The sequence below is a fragment of the Schistocerca americana genome, chromosome X, assembly GCF_021461395.2.
Source record: "Schistocerca americana isolate TAMUIC-IGC-003095 chromosome X, iqSchAmer2.1, whole genome shotgun sequence".
Lineage (NCBI taxonomy): Eukaryota > Metazoa > Arthropoda > Insecta > Orthoptera > Acrididae > Schistocerca > Schistocerca americana.
Window position 1 is genome coordinate 877,888,311 of NC_060130.1, and position 16,617 is coordinate 877,904,927.

At 45.9% G+C, this 16,617-nt stretch overlaps 1 protein-coding gene across 1 annotated transcript in view; it reads right to left on the reverse strand.

The window, feature by feature from the left end:
* The window catches only part of LOC124556367 (nose resistant to fluoxetine protein 6-like), a 196,940-nt gene that overhangs the window by 88,998 nt on the left and 91,325 nt on the right, over window positions 1-16,617 (reverse strand). Inside the window, exons 3-4 of the mRNA XM_047130331.1 lie at window positions 16,324-16,487; window positions 2,958-3,052 (exon numbers count right to left, since the gene is read on the reverse strand). Coding sequence (XP_046986287.1) covers window positions 2,958-3,052; window positions 16,324-16,487 — 259 coding nt within the window. The remainder of the gene's footprint in view (window positions 1-2,957; window positions 3,053-16,323; window positions 16,488-16,617) is intronic.

Consider the following 16,617-nt stretch of genomic DNA (forward strand, 5'->3'; position numbering starts at 1 on the left):
GCCTGCATTGCTGCGAAAGGTGGATATACACTGTACTAGTGCCGACATTGTGCATGCTCTGTTGCCTGTGTCTATGTGCCTGTGGTTCTGTCAGTGTGATCATGTGATGTATCTGACCCCAGGAATGTGTCAATAAAGTTTCCCCTTCCTGGGACAATGAATTCACGGTGTTCTTATTTCAATTTCCAGGAGTGTATTTTTTCTGGCCAAAAGTCGGATACTTTTTAGACAGGCCTCCAATTTTCACAGAAGCAAAAGTACGAGGGAATCCAAAAAGTAAGTTACAGATTATTATGGCAAAGTGAAGCAGATGAATGACGCTATGTTTTAACATAATCATCAAGTCTCTGTAAACAACAGTCGGAACGTTCTACCAATCGTTGAATTCGTCAATGGCAGTGCCTAGGTTGGCTGGACATTCCCGTCTGTCGCCGATGTCGATGGCTGTAGCTCCTCATCAACATCCTCCATGTCTGTGTGGCCTTCATCCAACTGTTGATACCACTTTATAAGGCTGTACGTGACATTGCGTTTGTGCATATACAGTCTGAATTTCTCGGTAAATCTGCTCACAGGAATTGTACTGTCCCGCGTACTTCAACTTTGGAGCACGTTTCCAGTTGCAGCGTCATTTGACTCGCAAACTGTGATGCACCCGTTATCCGTACCGCACCACAACTGCGTCTGCAGGAAACTCAGAATAGCTACTCTTCTGAAACGACCTTGCCGGGGTCCATATGTGTAACTTAACTTTTGATGTCACCTCCTAATTGAAGTAACAAACCGAATAAACAGTAATGACATTACGGTTCTATAACAAGCCACTGGTCACCTCATACCAAAATACTAAGAAAATATCCTAATAAAATTATAACCAGCCGGCCAGTTGCCATGGATAAAGAAATTCTTTACCTAGGTTTCGACAAATATAAATTTGTGTTCTTCAGAAGGTAGCAATTTTACATTAGTAAGGACTAATGTACCATCACCTTTTTTACAATTGTCGGTGTAGATCCATTTGTCAAAAGTGAAAGATAGCCCTAGAATTAGGGTTTGTCACGTAAATACAAAATAGTTCATGGATCTTGCAGAGCTCACAAGCGACTCAAATTTATATTTGTCGAAACCTAGGTAAAGAATTTCTTTATCCATTGCAACTGGTTGACTGATTATAATTTTAGTACGTGGAACCGTTGCTGTTGTGCAGCTATGTTCAAAATATTGAAGAAAATATCCCTGAACAACCTCCGAAATTTTATAGGTGGAGCTTGGGTTCCGCTTCACGCTAATCTCTTGGTCAAATACACTCTTATTTATATACGTGTGGTGTCTGTTCTTTCGAATATAAGCCATTCTTCATTCCGCATCCAAACATATACATGAGAAAATGAAATAAAATTTTGACGTCGTCCTCAACTGGGGACTGAATTGAATTCAATGGCAACAAATAAAAATCTGTGCCGAACTGGGACTCGAACCCGGATTGCCCATTATACGCGAGGGGTCCCCTTGACCTCTTTTTTTATTTTTTCAATGATCTCATTTTGTTCGTCATTCTTCGCTGCATTTCTTCGGGATGGACGTCCCATGACATCCGTTGAAGTTCATCGATGACTTTTTTTTAATTACAGAAGGCAACTATCCCTCTGACCGAACACGCTGAGTTACCCTGCCAGCTGCCGCTTCGGCTATCTGAGTACGCTTTCCGTCCGGTCCAAACTCCCAAGCCGCGCGGGATTAGCCGAGCGGTCTTGGGCGCTGCAGTATGTATGTATGTGTGTGAAATCTTATGGGACTTAACTGCTAAGGTCATCAGTCCCTAAGCGTACACACTACTTAACCTAAATTATCCTAAGGACAAACACACACATCCATGCCCGAGGGAGGTCTCGAACCTCCGCCAGGACCAGCCGCACAGTCCATGACTGCAGCGCCTAAGACCGCTTGGCTAATCCCGAGCGGCTAAGGCGCTGCAGTCATGGGCTGTGCGGCTGGTCCCGGTGGAGGTTCGAGTCCTCCCTCGGGCATGGGTGTGTGTGTTTGTCCTTAGGATAATTTAGGTTAAGTAGTGTGTAAGCTTAGGAACTGATGACCTTAGCAGTTAAGTCCCATAAGATTTCACACACATTTGAACATTTAACAAACTCCAACTTCTTACAAAAAAAAAAAAAAAAAAAAAAATGGTTCAAATGGCTCTGAGCACTATGGAACTTAACATCTGTGGTCAACAGTCCCCTAGAACTTAGAACTACTTAAACTTAACTCACCTAAGGACATCACACACATCCATGCCGGAGGCAGGATTCGAACCTGCGACCGTAGCGGTCACGCGGTTCCAACTTGTTGCACACTAGTTACGTAGCGCCCATGTCCACCATACTCATTGCTAGCCGCATCACGCTGGATTCCCGCAAAAGTTCAGAAGAGAGAGTGAAACCGCACTGAAATGGCCTTATGGGCGTCGAGCCGTATACACGTATTAATATACCTTGCGGAAATCCAGCGTGATGCGACGAGCAATGAGTATGTTGGACAGGGGGCGCTGCGTAATTAGTGTGCGACAAGTTAGAATTTGGGTCGGAAGGAAAGCGTGCTCTGACAGCCGAAGCCGTTAACACATACGTGTTCGAATCCTGGTCCAGCACATACTTTCCCTTGTCATTTAGTTCATTTTAATACCCAGTTGCGCGCTATGTCAGAATTTATTTCATTTCATCATTTAAATACATTACATTTAGTAAGTACCCAATCTATAATGGTCTCCCAACATGTTCACTGAGTAATAAGCACAATGTTCAATACATTTACGTAAGAAATTGCCCTTTTTCCGCTACCCCTCTCCCTTCCACGAAACTAATATGACTTGCCCCAACTATATCCTGGATACATAGCTAAAGTCAAAGGATAGTTGTTGTGGCTACACGTGGCAAACGTGTATCAAGTAGTGGTACACGTACCTGGCTCCCGGGACCGCGCCCGCCGCCTCCTCTGCAGCAGTAGGTCCACCACGGTACCAGTCGCAACCAGCAGACCCATCGCGCTCACCGCCACGCTGCAACACAACACCCAATCTCAGCTGCACGTTGAAAATACGACATCGAACAGACAAGCACACAGGGTGTCCCAAATCTTCAGATTCAAAATTACTTCAGTGGCAAACTATTAGAACTGAAAGTTTGTTTTACTCTATAGTCGCAGTTTATTTGTTTTGCCTACTGGCTACCGGTTTCGGTACACAGCACCATCCTCAGGACATCTTCTGGTACGCAGTCTCGTCACACTCGCTTCCCAAGTACATGTGTCAAATACCAGAATATACTTACGTACAATGGTGTCCAGAAGTAAAGCAACAATTGGAAATTTTGCAAGATTGGGTTTATTTCGCCACAAAACAGTATAGAGTGATAGTAAAGAAGAAACAATGTAAAGAATACAGAACTTAATCAACTGCAACATCCATAACATTATAGAAAAATGTACACTACTGGCCATTAAAATTGCTACACCACGAAGATGACGTGCACAGACGCGAAATTTAAATGACAGGAAGAAGATGCTGTGATATGCAAATGATTAGCTTTTCAGAGCATCCACACAACGTTGGCGCCGGTGGCGACACATACAACGTGCTAACATGAGGAAAGTTTCCAACCGATTTCTCATACACACACAGCAGTTGATCGGCGTTGTCTGGTGAAACGTTGTTGTGATGCTTCGTGTAAGGAGGAGAAATGCGTACCATCACGTTTCCGACTTTGATAAAGGTCGGATTGTAGCCTATCGCTATTGCGGTTTATCGTATCGCGACACTGGTGCTCGCGTTGGTCGAGACCCAATGACTGTTAGCAGAATATGGAATCGGTGGGTTCAGGAGGGTAATACGGAACGCCGTGCTGGATCCCAACGGTCTCGTATCACTAGCAGTCGAGATGACAGGCATCTTATCCGCATGGCTGTAACGGATCGTGCAGCCACGTCTCGATCCCTGAGTCAACAGATGGGGACGTTTGCAAGACAACAACCATCTGCACAAACAGTTCGACGACGTTTGCAGCAGCATGGACTATCAGCTCGGAGACCATGGCTGCGGTTACCCTTGAAGCTGCATCACAGACAAGAGCACCTGCGATGGTGTACTCAACGACGAACCTGGGTGCACGAATGGCAAAACGTCATTTTTTCGAACGAATCCAGGTTCTGTTTACAGCATCATGAAGGTCGTATCCGTGTTTGGCGACATCGCGTTGAACGCACATTGGAAGCTTGGAAGCGTGTATTCGTCATCGCCATACTGGCGTATCACTCGGCGTGATGGTATGGGGTGCCATTGGTTACACGTCTCGGTCACCGCTTGTTCGCACTGACGCCACTTTGAACAGTGGACGTTACATTTCAGATGTGATACGACCCGTGGCTCTACCCTTCATTCGATCCCTGCGAAACCCTACATTTCAGCAGGATAATGCACGACCACATGTTGCAGGTCCTGTACAGGCCTTTCTGGGTACAGAAAATGTTCGACTGCTGCCCTGGCCAGCACATTCTCCAGATCTCTCACCAACTGAAAACGTCTGGTCAATGGTGGCCGAGCAACTGGCTCGTCACAATCCGCATTGACGGCACTTTGAACAGTGGACGTTACATTTCAGAGGTGTGACGACCCCTCGCCCTACCATTCATTCGTTCCCTAGTGAACCCTACATTTCAGCAGGATAATGCACGAGCGCATGTTGCACGTCCTGTACGGGCCTTTCTGGATACAGAAAATGTTCGACTGCTGCCCTGGCCTGCACATTCTCCAGATCACTCACTTATTGAAAACGTCTGGTCAATGGTGGCCGAGCAACTGGCTCGTCACAATCCGCCAGTCACTACCCTTGATGAACTGTGGTATCGTGTTGTAGCTGCATGGGCAGCTGTACCTTTACACGCCATCCAAGCTCTGTTTGACTCAATGCCCAGGTGTATCAAAGCTGTTATTACGGCCAGAGGTGGTTGTTCTGGTTCCTGATTTCTCAGGATCTATGCACCCAAATTGCATGAAAATGTAATCACATGTCAGTTCTAGTATAATATATTTGTCCAATGAATACCCGTTTATCATCTGCATTTCTTCTTGGTGTAGCAATTTTAATGGCCAGTAGTGTATTTCCTTTTTTTTCCAGCTTAACGGATTTGCACACACATTTTGGCAACAGGTTAATGTGCTCAGCATGGGGTGTGGCCACCTCTAGCACAAATACAGCCCTGACAACGACGGGACATGCTGTGAATGATATCATCGATCTCATGTTGAGGTAATAACGCCCATTCTTCCTGCATAGCAGCTCACAAGTCTTGGAGAGTGGTTGGTTGATGCTGATGTGGTGCAACCCATCTCCTTGGTGCATCCCAGATATGGGATTCAAATCAGGAGAGCGAGCAGGACACGCCATGCATGCAATATCTTCCGTTTCCAAAAAACCTCAACCATTCGTGCTGTATGAGGTAGAGCATTATCGTCCATCAAGACGAAGTCTGGGTCCACAGCACCTCGCAACGTCTGGAAATTAGGTCCCAAGATCTCCTCACGGTACCTGACAGCAGTTAAATCTTGCTGATTAACTTGTACAATTTGATGAAGAGATGTTCGACTGGTGAACATAATCCTTGCCCACACCGATAGGGATCCTCCTCGATATCGGCCTCTTTCCACAATGTTTGTGGCCCCGAATCCGTGTGCCCTCCAGGTGCGAAACCGTCTAGAATCACTCTCCAAGCCGGCCGGAGTGGCCTTGCGGTTCTAGGCGCTACAGTCTGGAGCCGAGCGACCGCTACGGTCGCAGGTTCGGATCCTGCCTCCGGCATGGATGTGTGTGATGTCCTTAGGTTAGTTAGGTTTAATTAGTTCTAAGTTCTAGGCGACTGATGACCATCAGAAGTTAAGTCGCATAGTGCTCAGAGCCATTTGAACCATTTTTGATCACTCTTCAAACCAAATTGGGACTCATCTGTGAAAAGAACATTGGTCCACCGTTCGACCGTCCAGATGGCATTTTGAGGCTCCTCTCTAGACGTTTCCTTTGGTGAAGACATGCTAGAGGTAAACAGACTCCAGGTCTCCAACAATAACAGCCACTCTGCTGAAGCCTTCTGTACATCATTTGTCTCGATACAGCACGTCGAGGGGATGCTCGAGGTTAGATGTCAGTTGCAGTGCAGTACCTAGGCGGTACTGTTGTGCTCTTACAGCCAAATAACGGTCCACTCTCTCTGATGTGACACGTGTTAGGCCCTGTCCTGGTCTCTGGGATACAGTTTCGGTCTCCATAAACTGTCAGCTCATCCGAGAAATAATAGGACGATTCATATAAAGCCATCGAGTCACATCAGTTTAGCCGGCCACTGTGGCTGAGCGATTCTAGGCACTTCAGTCCGGAACCGCGCTGCTGCTATGGTCGCATGTTCGAATCCTGCCTAGGGCATGGATGTGTGTGATGTCCTTAGGTTAGGTAGTTTTCAGTAGTTTTAAATCTTGGGGACTGATGACCTCAGGTGTTACGTCCCATAGTGCTTAGAGCCATTTGAACCATTTGACCATCAGTTTACAACTCGTCCGCTTCCGTTCTCCCTGATGTCTCCACAGCAGAGAGTCTGTGGGCGTCTACTCTGTGCCATATTGCCCCGTCATTGACTGTGTGCACAGCGATTGTGGATGAGATACTACCCTGCAAACACTATCCCACTTGAAACTTCCTGGCAGATTAAAACTGTGTGCCCGACCGAGACTCGAACTCGGGACCTTTGCCTTTCACGGGCAAGTGCTCTACCAGCTGAGCTACCGAAGCACGGAAGGCAGGAGACGAGATACTGGCAGAAGTAAAGCTGTGAGGACCGGGCGTGAGTTGTGCTTCGTTAGCTCAGATGATAGAGCACTTGCCCGCGAAAGGCAAAGGTCCCGAGTTCGAGTCTCGGTCGTGCATACAGTTTTAATCTGCCAGGAAGTTTCATATCAGCGCACACTCCGCTGCAGAGTGAAAATCTCATTCTGGACTATCCCACTTCATAGGTACTCTGACGTCACTGCTGGCGTGGTTGTAAGTTTATCTGAATGCCATCTTCCGTGCAACGTGATCGTAAGGACATCTGTCAGCAGTTCGTATGATTATACCGTGAATACTTAACACACCTACTTGCAAAGCGAGAATGACGACTGAATGGCAGGGGATGGCCTGAGGATGGTACTGTGTAACGAAACCGGTAGCCATAAAAAAAAACACTGTCCGAACAGGCCTTGAGGGCCCAATGGTACGGACCGGCCGCCGTGTCACCCTCACCCTGAGGCGTCACCGGATGTGGATGGACATGTGGTCAGCACACCGTACTCCGAGCCGTTGTCAGTTTTCGTGACCAGTGCCGCTACTTCTCAGCAAGTAACTCCTTCATTGGTGTCACAAGGGCTAAGTGCTCCCCACTTGCCAACTGCACTCGGCGGACCTGGACGGGCGGCCGCGGTGGCCGAGCGGTTCTAGGCAGTTCAGTCCGGAACCGCGCGACTGCTACGGTCGCAGGTTCGAATCCTGCCTCGGTCATGGATGTGCGTGATGTCCTTAGGTTAGTTAGATTTAAGTAGTTCAAAGTTCTAGTGGACTGATGACCTCCGATGTTAAGTCCCATAGTGGTCACAAGGGAACCTCCCAATCGCACCCCCCTCAGATTTAGTTATAAGTTGGCACAGTGGATAGGCCTTGAAAAACTGAACACAGATCAATGGAGAAAACAGGAAGAAGTTGTGTGGAACTATGAAAAAATTTAGTAAAATATACAAACTGAGTAGTCCATGCGCAAGAGAGGCAACATCAAGGAGATTATGAGCTCAGGAGCACAGTGGTCCGTGGTCCCGTGGTTAGCGTGAGCAGCTGCGGAGTGAGAGGTCCTTGGTTCAAGTCTTCCCTCGACTAAAAATTTTACTTTCTTTATTTTCGCAAAGTTATGATCGGTCTGTTCGTTCATTGACGTCTCTGTTCACTGTAATAAGTTTAGTGTCTGTGTTTTCCGAGCGCACCGCAAAACCGTGCGATTAGTAGACGAAAGGACGCGCCTCTCCAATGGGAACCGAAAACATTTGATTGCAAGGTCATAGGTCAACCGATTCCTCCACAGGAAAACACGTCTGATATATTCTATACGACACTGGTGACGGCATGTGCGTCTCATGACGGGAAAATGTTGTCGACCCACCTAACTTGTACACTTATCGAATGGGTAAAAAGATTCTTTTACCTTGCCCGATTTAGGTTTTCTTGTGGATGTGATAATCACTCCCAAAAAAGTGATGAAAACATAAGAGTTTGTCACATATACTGAAAATAAAAAATTAAACTGTTCACTCGAGGGAAGACTTGAACCTGGGACCTCTCGTTCCGTAGCTGCTCTCGCTAACCACGGGACCACGGCGCTCCCAGAGTCCCATTCTCCTTGATGTTGTCTATCTTCGCGTGGACTACTCAGTTTGTATATTTTACTAATTTTTTTTATAGTTCCACACAACTTCTTCCTCTTTTCTCCATTGATCTGTGTTCAGTTTTTCAAGGCCTATCCACTGTACCAACTTATAACTAAATCTGAGGGGGGGGGGGGGGGGGGGTGCGATGGGGAGGTTCCCTTGTCAGAGCCATTTGAACCATTTGAGACCTGGACAGTGACCCATCCAAGTGCTAACCAAGCCCGACTTCGGTGATCTGACGTGAAGCAGTGTTACCACTGCGGCAAAGCCGTTGGCGATAGCCAGTAGACAAAACAAACAAAATGTTAATGCCTTTTAAAGACAGAAAATAGCACTAACATTCTACATTTTTATTCTGCGTGTGTACACATTTATTTCTCGATATAGTCAGCCTGGTAAAAAACTCATTTCTCCCAACGAGACACCAGTTTGTTGATACCGTCACTATAGAAAGATTCACTCTGTTGACGGGCCACAACCTCAACTGAGCTTACAACGCTTCATCAGCATCAAAATGGAATCATGGAAGCTGTCTTCTAAACTGTGAAAACAGATGAAAATCTGGTTGTTCCACGTCAGGACTACACGGATGATGGTCAACGACAGTGAACCCAAGGTGTCGGATTGTTGCAGATGTCGCAGCCCGCATGCGTGGTCTGGCATTGTCATGCTGAAGGAGGGGGTGCTCCTTGTGTGGACGAACTATTCGACTTAGAAACTCGATTACAGCTCGGAGTTTCTCACGCACCGACGTAGTTACGTTACACACCGCCATGTTTCACTCTACTCTAGCGGCAGAGGGCTACAAATGAGTAGACATGAAGAATAAAGTGGTAGAATGTTTTATACAGGGTGTTTATAAATGAATATCGGGGTTTTAACACTTTATAATATTTATTACATTAAGCTTACAGTTATAAATGATACGTCAAATGAAAGAGCAACTCAAATAGTTTTACCAAGAACCTTATAAATGTTCAATGTGAGCACCATTTGTCACACGGCACACACCAAGTCTATAGCCGAGTTCTTTCCGAACGTTGATAAGTGTGTCTTCAGTGATTGCAGCAACAGCTGATTCAATCCGGTTTCTTAATTCAGGGAGGTGTGCTGGTAGCGGATGCACGTACACACGATCCTTAATGAAACCCCAAAGGAAAAAATCGCATGGCGTTAGGTCGGGTGAACGTGGAGGCCATGCAAAGCAAGCCCTGTCATTGGACCCCTTGGGGCCTATTCAGCGCTTGGGCTATAGACCTGATGTTTGCCATGTGACAAATGGTGCTCACATTGAACATTTATAAGGTTCTCGGTAAAACTGTTTGAGTTGCTCTTTCATTTAACATGTCATTTATAACTGTAAGTTCAATGTAATAAATATTATAAAGCGTTAAAACCGCGATATTCATTTATAAACACCTTGTATAAAGAGCTTTATGAGTTTCCACATAAAAAATTCAGAGGTATTAGTTTACTTCGGAGGTATTTTGTTTCCTTCTAAAATAAAAATTTTGCATTATATTTCCGAACATAGTTTTTCTTTCCGGAATCCGGGAAATAAGCCGGCCGGTGTGGGCGTGCGGTTCTAAGTGCTTCAGTTTGGAACCGCGTGACCGCTACGGTCGCAGGTTCGAATCCTGCCTCGGGCATGGATGTGTGTGATGTCCTTAGGTTAGTTAGGTTTAAGTAGTTCTAAGTTCTAGGGGACTGATGACCTCAGTAGTTAAGTCCCATAGTGCTCTGAGCCATTTGAACCATTTGAAGCGGGAAATAAATTCTTTAATGATACCCATAAAATTTATTTTCCAAGCACTGTCTTGATGAACATAAAGGAGAAGTAGATGGGCGAGCCTTGGCTGTATCGTTGTTGATCTGGGTCAAGTTTTTAATTCGTCGAAAGGCACTGAATGACCTCTCATGGGATGCTGACTATACTGTAGCTCTCATCTTCATAGTGATCAGGCGAATTACCTCCTAAAACAGTTCTTGTACCATACCATATTCAGCAGTTAGTTGTCTTTCAACAGACGTTGCATTACATGGGTGTACAGCAAAAGATGTGGACGAGGTGGTCTAGTGGGTAGATCACTAGACTCCACCCCTGCGGATACCGGTTCAATCGTGAATAGGGGCGGGGAGTTTACATCACTCCAGGCCCTTCAGGATGACCCCCGGTCTCGTCAGCTTTATGTCAAAATGAGTATTGGAGGTCTTCCCCAGGGATAAAAGGCGGCAGGAGCGAGAGGCCCACCAGCCTTCCCCCTCCTAGTGCCACAGGGAATATTCTTTATATAGATAAATGACATGCCACACTTGGTGAGCAGCAATACAGTTTAGGCTGTTTGGTGTTCGGGAAGGTGTCGTCATTGAGTGACTGTAGGAGTAGTATGAAAAATTTCTTGATAGTGTGATGAATGGCAGCTTGCTCTAAGTGTACAAAAATGTTAAGTTAATGCGAATGATTAGGAGAGCAGTCTTTTAACGTTCAAATAGAGCATTAGTAGAGTGCAGCTTGACACAGTCACTTCGGTTAAATATCAAGGCGTAACGCAGCAAAGTGATATAAAATGGAATGAGCACGTCAGGTTGATAGTAGGGAAGGCGAATGCTCGACTTCGATTTATTGCAGAGGTTATGGGACAGTGTAGCTCATCCACAAAGAAGACGACGTATAGAACGTCATTCTTGAGTACTGTTCGCGGATCTCCATCAGGTCGGATTAAAGGAAGACATCGAAGCAATTCACAGGCGGGCTGCTAGATCTGTTACCGGTAGGTTCGATCGGCACGCAAGTATTACAGAGATGCTTCGTGAACTCAAATGTAAATCGCTGGAGGAAGATGATGCTCTTTCCGCAGGGCACTATTGTGCAAACTTAGATAACAGGCTTTTGAGGCCGACTGCGGAATGATTCTACTACCGTCAACGTACATTTCACGTAAGGACCATGAAGGTAAGATACGAAAATAAGGGCTCGTACGGAGGATTTTAGACAGTCGTTTTCCCTCGCTCTATTTGCAAGTTGAACAGGGTAGATAACGACCAGTAGTGGTACAACGCACTCTCCGCCATGCGCAGTTCGGTGGTTTCCGCAGTATGTATGTAGATGTGGATGTAGACCCGCCTTCAGGCCGATAGTCCAGTCACACGCTTGCGCCAAAGAGAGCGAAACCAAAAAACTGCAACCTATGCACGTCTCGAGGGTTGTGTGAAACTTGTTTTGAGCAGTTTATTAATACGCAGGTCAGGATGAAACTGTTAACGTAGAGGGGCATAAATATCGGTTTGTTTAAATTTTCTAGATGTTTTCCTTAAGTCTGGTGCTCCTTCTCCAAAATCCACAGCGCTAGGTAGTCACTGTATAGTTCCCTGCACTATTAAATCATAACTGCTGACTGTGTCCACCACATGTTTGCACAGGAGTGGCATCCTGGATTTGATATGTATACTGACAGAGCTTCTCTCCAATCAGCACTTTTCTATATGGTGAGTTAAGAGACCTGAACTGAGAAATGGGACGAAGGGAGACAAGGAGAACAGATCAAAATAATGTTCAAATGGCCCTGACCACTATGGGACTTAATATCTGTGGTCATCAGTCCCCGAGAACTTAGAACAACTTAAACCTAACTAACCTAAGGACATCACACACATCCATACCCGAAGCAGGATTCGAACCTGCAGCCGTAGCAGTCGCGCGGTTCCGGACTGAGCAACTAGAACCGCTCGGCCACCGCGGCCGGCACAGAACAGAACATACTGTATTTGAAGTTATAAGACGTTTAACGTAGTCTGACAGATAGTGACTCCAAGAATGCAACAGACTGATTCAATCATGAGCAAAAATTGTTGAAGTGGGCAAGCGATCGTTCCGCCTCCAGCGCGGAGCGCATGTTTCCGAACCTGCTGAGTCAGCATCGCCGGGTCGTCGCCAGCGCGAGTCAGCGGAATAAAAGTAGGTCTTTCTACCAGCTGGAGGGTCGTTGTTGATGTCGGGTGTCAGCCACCGGACTTCTGCGTCGCATATGGAGGGGGGGGGGGGGGAAGGGGTGGAGAGGGCCGTAGTGGGGGGCAGCCTGCAAGGATGGTGACTGCTACAGAGTATATATCTAACATGATTTGAATAATGTTAAGTAAATCAACGCTAAGTTCTAGGGGACTGATGACCACAGATGTTAAGTCCCAGTCAATGCTGATCAGCTGCTCGCCCTTAGAACCTCACACTCACACCGCCATCCTGACCAGTAAAACACCTTATGCAGCCTAAATGTTAATCGCTTATATATTGAAGCACAGCCAACTGGAGACCTAGAAACGACGGAGAGGCTCTGTCCCTGCCGCAGCCGCAGTGGTCCACAACACCACGACGACTACCGCTGTACACTTCACCCCTACGTGATTCACATCAAACCAAACGGTGGTGTACGCATACATGGAGAACTTTGCGCATCAATCGGTGACATAATGCAGCTGAGGCAGAATAAGGGGAACCAGCCCGCATTCGCCGAGGCAGATGGAAAACCGCCTAAAAACCATCCACAGACTGGCCGGCTCACCGGACCTCGACACAAGTCCGCCGGGCGGATTCGTGCCGGGGACCAGGCACTCCTTCCCACTCTGGAAAGCCGTGCATTAGACTGCACGGCTAACTGGGTGGGCATACACAGTGATACTGGGAAACTTCTGATCAAATAGTATACTTTCCTTTTGGAAAAAATGACATTTGGTCTGTGGAGTGCATGATTGATTCTTTTGTAATTTTTTTTTTTTTTATAGACGCAATCACATGTTTATGACACAGTCATAACCGGTTTCGGCCATACAATGACCATCTTCAGATTGTAAAGGCGGCATACACTGAACACAGGTTCATGCGTTGTCAAACTGCATTACATACATGCAACGCCTCCAGCTGGCCTTCAGTATTGTGGTGGTCGTCGGTCGGAATGTTTTGGCTCGTCAGTAGTGCTGTGAAACTACCGCAGGCTTCTGTAGACTGTCATAAGTAAGCGTAGACTACGGTAATTTTCCTAGTAGCCTTGCACAGTTGAAGTCGGAACTGTGTTACTTGTACATTAGGTGTGTTGCATACCTATCAGGCGTCACCTAATTTCAGTCGCTTTGTCTGCATATGCGACCAATGTCTTACTAGATTCCCGTAGAAACTGCAAACGATGAACCGTCTATAAACTGAGTATGGGTATACAAAGGACTGCCTAACCTATCGAACATGATTGTTCTACATAGTTGTCCTCCTATTTCTTACTTAAAAAGCAGTATTTGCAGCAAAACTGAAATTGAGAATGTTTCACTCAGGTTTTATTCGAAAATCGTTGATTTGCAACGTGAAACAGAGGGATGTTGTAGTAAAAAAAAAAAAAAATTACAGATTTATAATATAGTGCTACAAAATGCAATTTCCTAAAAAAAAAAAGGTAAAATAAAAAAAACGCAAATATATGAAACACCGCTTCAGTATTTCGTCGAGCTTATACAAAATATGTTTCTGTTATTGATAAACAACTTTTGACTTATCCGTAACAAGAGGAAATTCTTGTCTTTGGCCATGATGTAGAACGTTCCATTCAGTAAAAGATAGCAATAAGTGTGTAGATTTTTTATGTTCCTGCGTGTAAACTGTACCTGCACGAAGAGTAATTGCTTTGGTTAAATGGAAGAGTAGAAGTTACACAATCGACTAATATTTGTTACTTATAAAATCCAATTTATATTTTTCAACGACATAAAATACACAATGGACTAACACTGAAAGACGCGCGGTTCTGATTATGTGCAAAACAAACAAACAATAAACAAGGAGAAGTTGTCTGCTCACAGTTTCTCTCTTACACGTTCATCTTTGTTTCTTTCCCTGTTAACCCTACCAATTCTACAGACAATCCTACCATTTACTACGTCATTTATGTACTGTACCAAGACTACCGAACCGTGGTTTTGGTAGAGAGTAACTCTACTCACCAATGTATGTCACACAGATAAAATCGCTACCGCTCTGCGAATTCGTCCTCCACATTGCCGGTGAGATTTTATCTTAAATGCAGGCCGCGGTTTTCTAGCGGTACTAGGCGCTCAGTCCGGAACCGCGCGACTGCTACGGTCGCAGGTTCGAATCCTGCCTAGGGCATGGATGTGTGTGTTGTCTTTAGGTTAGTTACGTTTAAGTAGTTCTAAGTTCTAGGGGACTGATGACCACAGATGTTAAGTCCCATAGTGCTCAGAGCCATTATCTTAAATAAATGATAATTAATTGTAACCCTCAGCTGCCGACAGGTGTTGCTGATATACCTCGATGGGGACAGGTGAAAATGTGTGCCCCGAGCGGGACTCGAACCCGGGATTTCCTGCTTACATGGCAGACGCTCTATCAATCTGAGCCACCGAAAACACAGATGAATAGCGCGACTGCAGGGACATATCCGTTGCACACTTCCCGTGAGACCCACATTCTCAACTGTCCACAATCTACATACGTAAACCAACTAATCGATATTTGCCCATCCACTCATTGCTCGCGCACACTAAGGTGACGATGGGTCGACAGAAGCGTCCCATCCCACGCGTCGGCTTTGACCCGTGACGTACGGATGTTGTCGTGTGTGACGTCGTGACGGCGAGGAGTTTGGTTTGTGAGAGTGGCGTGTTTGTAGATGTCGTCGTGTTGTGGTTTGTTGTGCTCTCTGGTGGTATGTTCAGGGTTTTCGTTTGTGTGGTGTAATGGGCTCAGTTTGCTTTTCCTCATTATCCAGAATTGTTCGAGTGTCGGCTATGTTTGTAGTGGAATTCGTTTCAGTGAGTTAACGATTTTTTGTGAAGGTTAATTTAGTGTTGTTCGCTGTACATCGAGTGGTAATTTTAGTAAAATTAATCGGTTGTTGTTTTTGTTTAGGAATGGATATGATGGATAAAATTAACAGTGCGCAGGTCAAGGGAAGTGTTCGATCCCAATGTGTGGCTGTGTATGTTGATATTGGTATCGGGAGATGTTTTTGAGATATATAGGCCAAGGGAAGTGTTTGATCCTAATTTATGGGATCGGGAGCTGCTGTTGAGCTGTATAGGTCAAGGGAAGTGTCCGATTCCAGATGATATTGTGTTTAGTGGTATTTGGGGAGTTTTGTGATGTCGGTTTTTTTCGTGATTTTGTATGGGGGTGGATGTCTAAATTTGTTTATATTTAGTTTGCCCCCACCTAAAAACACCCCATTTCTCGCGCTTGTCCCGTTAGTGCCATTAGACTTCTTGTGGAAAGTGTGTGTGTTTGTCGATGTATTTTCGCCCTCATAATGTGTACGTACCGACTTTATATGCGCCATATTGTAATCGTGGTTTATGGTCGTTTCCACCATATTTGTGACGTCATGGGTCAAAGCAGACGGGCGGGATCGGACGCTTCCGTATTTCCGTGAGGATTCCCGTAAGATTTCGGGGAACCTGTGCGCATTCACACAGACGAAGGTCAATGGCTGGGTAGCCTTTAACTATATAGATTAACATAGTAACTGTTCTCGAAAGAACAGAGACCACTGATGACCGTGCAGCTTCTCTAGAATAAATGATCATTAATTGAAACCCTCAGCTGCGGACAGGTGTTGTTGATATACCTCGATGGGGACAGCTGAGGTATATCAACAATACATGTCGGCAGTTGAGGGTTTCAATTAACTATCATTTATTCTAGAGAAGCTGCACGGTCATCAATGGTATCTGTTCTTTCGAGAACAATTACTATCTTCATTTATCTTAAATGTTTGGGACAGCCTGTATAGCTCTGCCTCGAGCATTAGGAGTACGCAGCAGAGAGAAGAGCGAGTGCTTACCAGAGGCAGTAGAAGGCGGGCAGCGTCCAGAAGGAGAAGCGCGGGTCGGGGACTGGCCGCACGCGCTGCAGGGACGCAGAGGGCACCAGCGCCGCCGACAGCAGAGCTGACGCGTTGTCCGAGCAGGCCGCGGGCAGGCACAGCCCCAGGCGCAGCTGCCGCGCCTGCCAAAAATACATGTCTCACTCTACTGCTTACATGCTCTGCCTGAATCGCATTCTGATTTTGAAATGGATTCAGTGCACTGAAATGAAATATGTAGGTCTATAGGGAACGGTGTAGAGGGATGGGGGA